The sequence below is a fragment of the Peromyscus leucopus genome, chromosome 19 (genome assembly GCF_004664715.2).
Source record: "Peromyscus leucopus breed LL Stock chromosome 19, UCI_PerLeu_2.1, whole genome shotgun sequence".
In the NCBI taxonomy this organism is placed as follows: domain Eukaryota; kingdom Metazoa; phylum Chordata; class Mammalia; order Rodentia; family Cricetidae; genus Peromyscus; species Peromyscus leucopus.
The window spans coordinates 39,969,986-39,977,713 of NC_051079.1; the positions used below are offsets into that span (position 1 = coordinate 39,969,986).

At 39.1% G+C, this 7,728-nt stretch overlaps 1 protein-coding gene across 2 annotated transcripts in view; it reads left to right on the forward strand.

Annotated features, from left to right (window-relative positions):
* Positions 1-6,015, forward strand: part of LOC114694773 (zinc finger protein 474) — a 48,225-nt gene extending 42,210 nt beyond the window's left edge. For both annotated transcript variants that reach the window (XM_028871821.2, XM_028871822.2), the window contains 2 exons: positions 2,443-2,623; positions 5,848-6,015. In XM_028871821.2, coding sequence (XP_028727654.1) covers positions 2,443-2,623; positions 5,848-5,999 — 333 coding nt within the window. In that variant the 3' untranslated portion in view covers positions 6,000-6,015. The remainder of the gene's footprint in view (positions 1-2,442; positions 2,624-5,847) is intronic.
* Positions 6,016-7,728: the final 1,713 nt, after the last annotated feature.

Sequence of the window (7,728 nt, forward strand, 5' to 3'; positions counted from 1 at the left end):
TTCTCTCTTACTATCCTTCCTTCTTTTGGGGATTGGTTAATTTATCATATTTGGAGTTTGGTTGGCCATTTACCTTTTGATTTTAGGTTCTCTCCATGTATATATCTGTATAAAATAGTGGCTACTATATACATTAAAATAAACACCTTTGACTCATAATATTCATATTCAAAAACTATTTCAAAAAAATGTAATCAAATTAATAATTATCTCATTTTGAGTTTTGTTCCACTCTCTGTTCTTGCTGACTGTAACTTGTTTCATACATATATACTATAAACTCTGTCTTAGATACTTTTGCCTCAAGTAGCCCATTATTTCTGTATGGCAAAGCTATGAATATTCCAAAGCTTATTTTATTGACTGACCTACTGTGTTTTATAGTATTCCCCCATTGTTTTTTTTGTTTGTTTGTTTGTTTGTTTGTTTGTTTTTTACAGAACTAGACTATTTGCTGTTATTTCCTCTTGCCATTTAAAACTTCTCTTAGAATTTTTGGCTCAACAAGTCTATCAGCAGTGAATTCTTTACCTGTTCCTCTAGACAGAGATACCTTTATTTCATTTTCAGTTTTGAAGACCATTTTTTACTGGACTGAACTTCCAAATTGACATTGTCTTATAGTAGGATAATTTAGTTTTGTTTTCTCTTATCATTTAAAAAAATGTCAGGTCATTATTTTGTGGCCTCCATTTTTTTTTTCTTCAAAGAATCCACGAAAGGGAATAATTGGAAAAGAAGGAAGCCTGTATGGTATGCAATAGATATGGAATAATTTTACTAAGAACTTCTGGAAAACTGTATGAAATTAGCCTTAGTAAAGTATTTATCTACCAACTCTCATCTGTTGTTGTGATCAAATACTGGACAAGAGGCAGTTTAATGGAGGGTTAATTTTGACTAAGATTTGCAGATACATTCACCCACAGCAGAAACAGGGAACTTCTTCAACAACACACCCAGGGTGTGTCTCCTAGGTAATTCCAAATCTAATGAAGTTGACAACAAAAATCAATGATCATGTCACTCTTTGTCAACCTGATACTGAACACATTACTTTCAAGACATTGCATTTGACCCCTGGCCTCAAAGGCTCCTACTTTTCCTATAATGAAGAGTTCATAAAGAGTCATAGCACTCTCAACACTGTTCAAAAGCCATCATCAAAGCCCATCAGAGACTTGATAATCTCTTACCTGTGAAGCCTTGTAAAATAAAAAAGCCACAAATTTCTAATATACAATGACAGAATGTGCATTCCCATTCCAAAAGGAAGAAACTGGAATAGCAAGTGAAGACTGGATCAGAGAAACATTAAAACAAGCAGGGCAAATACCAGTCACTGCAGCTCTTTGTCCCATCATCCAGAGATTTATTTATTTACTTAGTTAGCTTTTATTTATTTATTTGTCTGTCTGTCTGCCTGTGTGTGCACGTGCCACAATGTGCATATGAGGGCCAGAGGACAACTTGCCGGAGTTAATCCTCTCCTTCCAATGTGTGGATTTCAAGAATTCAACTCAGGTTCATCAGACTTGGTGGAAAACCCTTGTATTCATTGAGTTCTCTTGTCTCCAACTCTGAGGCTCCTTATGGTGTCCTATGGGATGTCAGATAGAACCCACACTTAGAGTATCTCCCCTCCTCCGAGGAAACTCCCTCAAAAACACACTCAGAGGTGTGTCTCCCAGGTGATTCCAAATCCAGTCAAGTTGTCAATAAAGATCACCATGAAGAGGCTGGGTATGGATCTACCAACTTGATCAGCGGTCTTGCCTGTAGTGGATCTTACTCCAGACTCAGAAACAGGTGAAGGTACTTGCAGTAGAAAGAAGCTGACATGAGAGAATGTGAACAGGCCTAAGTTCCCTGCCTCTGATGACACTTTCATTTTCAGTAATGTTGGCACATTAGCTCTTCATGTTACTGAGAGAACTCTAGCCTCACTTCCTGTTGCATCTCCCGCCATTACAACTCAGATGTAAGGGTTAGAAAATCAATTCATCTTATAAACAATGAAAATACCTCTCAGACAATACAATGTGAAGAATTCTGGTTGACCCTTTTTATTCTCTTCCAAGCCCATATTCAATCATGTAACAACATAGTTTGATCTCTTTATTACCACAGAAGTCAAATTCTCCAGACTGGTTGGAGTTATAATTTTTTATTTTGTGTGTGTGTGTGTGTGTGTGTGTGTGTGTGTGTGTGTGTGTGCGCGCGCGCCTGCAGATGCCTGTGGAATCCAGAAGGTGTTGGATCCACTGAAGTTATAGGCAGTTGTGACTTGTTGGAAACTGAATTCAGGTCTTCTGCAAGAGCAGCAAGTACTCTTAGCCACTAAGCTATCTCTGCAGCCCTGATAACTGGAATTAAAAATGCTAGTTTTCAAATGAAATTTCCACATATATCCTTTATCTAATGGTTTTATATTATTTTCAGCCAACAATGATAAAGCGTCCACCAACAGTTGTTTGTTACATCTGTGGCCGTGAATATGGGACCAAATCTATTAGCATCCATGAGCCACAATGTCTGAAAAAATGGCATAATGAAAACAATTTGTTGCCTAAAGAACTAAAAAGACCAGAACCGAGAAAACCAGAAGTTAGAGTCATTACTGGTAAGTCCTTAGAAAAAAAATTTGGAAGACTGACTATTTTTTTCTTACTAGTCCTAGCATCTGAAATCAGCAGCACTTACAATCCTAGACAAAGTCAGATTGTATTTTTAAAAGACATTCTGGAATGCCTTTGCAGTCTTGTCTTCAGATGCTGAGACATAAAGACAGTATGTCCCGGCAACACCTTGTGAGAGGTACCCTTGGGAATTTACCATATTTTCCTAAAGTTATTTTTATATATTACCACACATAACATTTTAAAAACCATGAAGCTTAAATATGTCTGGGAATAGCTACAGCTTTGTTTTCATTTATAAATGTGCCTTGATTTCCTCATGGAGCAGGAGTACCAAACTCAAATGCTCACAGGGTCTACTAGGTTACCGGACTGAAGAACGTGTTTCCTCTGTGAACACAGAGGGAAGGCGCTCTCATCCAGCTGCTGCTGTCATTAAGAAATTTAGCCCAAGACATTCATATTTTCCAATAAATGCAAATGAAACCAGAAATCTAGACAACTGGGTGGAATGTCCAGATTTTTTTTTTCAACCAGTAATTTATAAAGTACTATCCAACCCAAGTGGAGGAGGATCTGTACTGTCTCATGTGAAAGTCACAGAGTGCTGGGTCCCCAGAGTATGAACAGAGTTGAAAGAAAAATATACATATATGTTATATTATAAATTACATGTTATTATTTAGATAACAGTATATATTATGTGATACTTAATATTATATATAAAATACAATATATTATGCACAATAAAAATAATATGTAATAATTATATTATGCATAATTATATGATATAATTATACATTATATTATACTTTAAATCATATATTATACATTAAATATGTAATTTAATACATAATATAATATATTGTATATCATGATATATTATTATATATTATGTGTACATTATATATTTATATGTTATATTACATGTGATTTTTTTCATTGCATATGTAAAAATATTTACATAATTGCCATGCAAGTTCAGTCTCAATTATCATATTCCTATCATTAATGTTTTTCTCATTTGATTTCCTCATTCCTTAAAGGTTATTTTTTATTAAGAGAAGCATCTTTCAAGTATTTTCCCTGTGTAGCTAAAAGTTCCGCACAGGCTGTTTAGCATTGGCTAGTTCCCGGCACTCCTTAAGGTGTGATCCAAGAAGAGTATGACAACCATAGAGTGAAATCTAGATTGTTATCAAGAGTTTTAGATGCTATTGAAACCCAACTAGTCACAGCCCTCAGCAAGAACAGACTTTGTAGAAAGGTTGAAAAACAATTCAAAATGAGTATCTTGGGGCTGGAGAGATGGCTCAGAGGTAAAGAGCACTGCCTACTCTTGGAAGAGGACCTGGGTTCCCAGCATCCACATGGCAGCTCACAGTCATCCCTAACTCCACTTCTACAAGTTCTGGCACCCTCTTCTGACCTCCTGAGGCCTCACAAACAAGTATGGTGCACATACATACATGCAGGCAAAACACCCATACACATAAAACAAATTAAAAGAAAAAAAGGATTTCACCCACTGAAATCATAGTATTTGTTTCTAGAGAGACTACATGCCTCTTCCTAGAACTTCTCATTTGGTACCCAAAATAATCATTCCCAATGCTCTGCATCGTTTTTTTCTGCTTGGTCTTTATCATCACATGGCTAGAAGTGTGAATAGCTTGAAAATCCCTGGAAGTGGGTGTCTCACTGTTGGCCACTGTTGACAGAGAGCAGGGTGGTTCCTATCATTTCGCTTGCCTACAGTTTTCCTTTGAGCTTCACGCTACTATTATCTTTGAAGGCGCCCTTCTCTTCTAGGTAAATAGAATTGGCTTCCTTTCGCACACACTCAGTGCAGTTATTGAGTTCAGATAACTCTTTTCCTGGATCCACAGTTAAAGTCCTATGCAGGACCATTGCCATGAAAAAGTCAGGGCTATCCTTTTCTCTACAGTTTTCAAAGCACTCAAAACACACATTCGTGTGCTGGAGAGACGTCTCAGCCATTAAGTGCACATACTGCTCTTGCAGGGACCTGAGTTCACTGCACCAATGATGACTAGCACCCTGCAATTGCCTGCAACTCCAGCTACAGGGCATCCAGCATCTCTGGTCCCCACAGGCATCTGTATTCAAGTACACACACACACACACACACACACACACACACACACACACACACACACTTAAAAATAAAAGCTAATCTTTAAACATACATCCATAATCTGTATAATAGTGGTACCTGCTTTATCTAAAAGAGAAATAGCAGGCTGCACATTAATGGGTTGAAGTCTCCATTAAAAGAAGGCATGCTAAGAATCTAAAGGTTTGTTATGGTTGTGTGAACCATTAAGATAGAAATCGAATGAACACAGGCTAGTGTTTAGTGAAGTAACATCTGATGGCCAATGATAAAAACAGATACATTTTGAGTGCCTGGTCACATTTGAGGGGCCTATTTTGGGAGATTCTAGGACATAGTCAATTTAATGTACTAAAGTCATTCTATTTAAACACGGCTTATTAAAGTTAAACCCCACATTGTTCCCTTAAAATAAAGCCATATGCTTTTGCTCTCCTAGGCCCCGCCAAAAAAGATTACACATCTCTCAGCTCTCCCTTTGTTTCCTTAAGGCCAGTCCTCTTCCCCTCAACTTGTTTGCGTTCTTCATTTTAATTACTTAAAGATCATATGAGTTTATGACAACGAAGAGACGACTTTTTTTTTTTTTTTTTTTTTAGGGTAGACTTCATCTGAAATTCACTTTCAGTTGTCAGTGTGGGTCTCTGAAAACATTCCAGGGAAGGATCGCATAGAATGAAAATACAAACATGCATTCCTTTCCCGGTGTAAGCTTATATTTAGAACCAACGGAAAGGAAGCCAAATGTTACAGATTTGCAAGATAACAGCGTGTAAGCAAAGATGTTCATAATGAGCGAAGAGTGCATATCATAACAAGAAACTCTCTTTCCCTTTTTCAAAAGCCTCCAGTTCATAGCTAACTCCAATCAACCCCTGCAGAAATGCTCAACCTATATTTTACTATATTTATTTATTAATTTCTGCCAAGTCACACGATTTGCTTGAGAATGCCAGTCCAGGGGTATTTCCTGCGACTATTTTCCATAAATAGTAGAACATGGCTCCCTTGAATGGAAACTAACACATTTCCCTCCTCTTTTTTTTTTTTTTTTTTTTTTTTTTTTTGCAGCCAAGGGGTTCTATGATCTTGACGCCTTAAACGAAGCTGCTTGGTCAAGTGCCCAGAGCCAGTTGGTTCCCTGCGATGTTTGTGGGAGGACCTTCCTGCCAGACAGACTGATTGTTCACCAGCGATCTTGTAAACCTAAAGCCGCCAAGTAAAGCCCTTTCCTCAGCACGAGTGTTACAGGAGTGAATGCCTTCAAAGGGGGGTGGGGGAGGGGCTTAGTGGGGAGGTGGGGAGAGGATGCTAGGAGAACTTGTGTTGACTGAGCCTGAGTGCTGGCCCAGCCCAGAAGGCCAGCTCTGTGCACAGGCAGCCAGGTTCATTCCTGCTGTGAGGGGACCACCTCACACTCTTTGTCAGGCGGAATTACTAGCAGGTGGCTTCTCATCAGAGCTGCAAGTTTTGTCTAAAGGACATTTCTCAGGCAATTGTTGCCAGTTTTCTCCCATTCTAGTTTCCTCAACAAGGTTCGTACCTCAGAGTGAGGCCTGTGCCGAGCAAACAGAGGCTTAAAACGGCAATTTGAGGCAACTCCAGGTTGTAGGCCGAATGGATTTCCTTCCCATGCCTTTGCTTTCTGGCCCATGGGTGCTTTGACACCGAGTTACTGATTGAGAAGTTTCTTTTCCCTGGAGAATCATGTGACAGGATACATAAACTTAAAATGGCTGAAGATGTAAAAAGAGCTGTGTTTAACTCTTACTGTTTCTAACAGCAAAACATGCTTTTGAGTTACTGCCTAGCCAAAAGCTCCATCCTCCTGTGTCAGGAGACCTCCGCGACACTATTCATCAAAATGGGTGGAGGCTAGTAGCTCCTTCCTCCTGTAGAAGTCTAGCAAGGGTTCGTTACACCCTCTTTGGGTTTTATAGGTTCTTCATTGTTGATTCTAAAAGCCTGCCAGGAAGTGCTGTGCCTCCCCACCCAGGCCCATGCACCGTGAGTGGGTTGTGAAAGAACTTTGTAACTTAGAGGAGTCCTTGAATGTGTTTTAATCCAGGCAGGGCTCTCCCGGATGGAGGCTTGGGGCCAGAGAGGTGCTCTGCCCAGGAAATTCTGCTCTCCCAGGCAGTGTGGCTTTGCCTAGACTCCCAGCATTCTACTTGGGATCTTTGTTCATGATTGGGCTGAATTCCAGGGCCATGAGGATCCACCTGCTTCCTGCAGTCCTTGCCTTCATGAGCTTACAAAGCACATCCAGTTATAAATCATAGGCAAGTTCCTTCAACCTAATATTTTGGTACCATATTTACTTATTATCTGGGGTTGGGTTAGGATAATTGTGCCAATCACCCTGCTTTTTTTTTTTTTTTCTATCCTGCCAAAGGAAGCAAGAGATGAACTTTTTTCAAAGCCCAGAGATCTCTGAAACAAGAATCTTGCGAAAAAGTTGGCATTTAGTGACTCATAGTTGGTGGCTCCCTTCTTTCAGCTTGTTAACCTAAATGATGGAATGCAGCACATTCAAGGGAGTGTGGAGCCAGGAACTGTGCTAAGGGCTTTGCATACTGCAGTCTACATACATCTTATATTAGCTCCATGAGCAGATGGAATTGTGTTTATTTTACAAATCAGGGAACCAATACTTAGACTAAACAGCTAATTTAGGGGCACACCAAGATTGAGTTAAGCAACAGAATAAAGAAACAAACTTGGGACTTGTTGAGATTTCAAGCCCACTATATGTCTATTGCTGTTTATGACAAATATCATCACCATAACACTATGATTATCTGTACAAATATAAACGACCTGACAAAGGAGACATTTCTCCCACAATGTCTGCTAACTAAGGCAAACAAGAATCTTGGCACACTTGTCATTCTCCTGCTGACCTGGGTTTATCTTAAACAGAGGTGAAAACAAAACTTTGAAGCAGGTCAT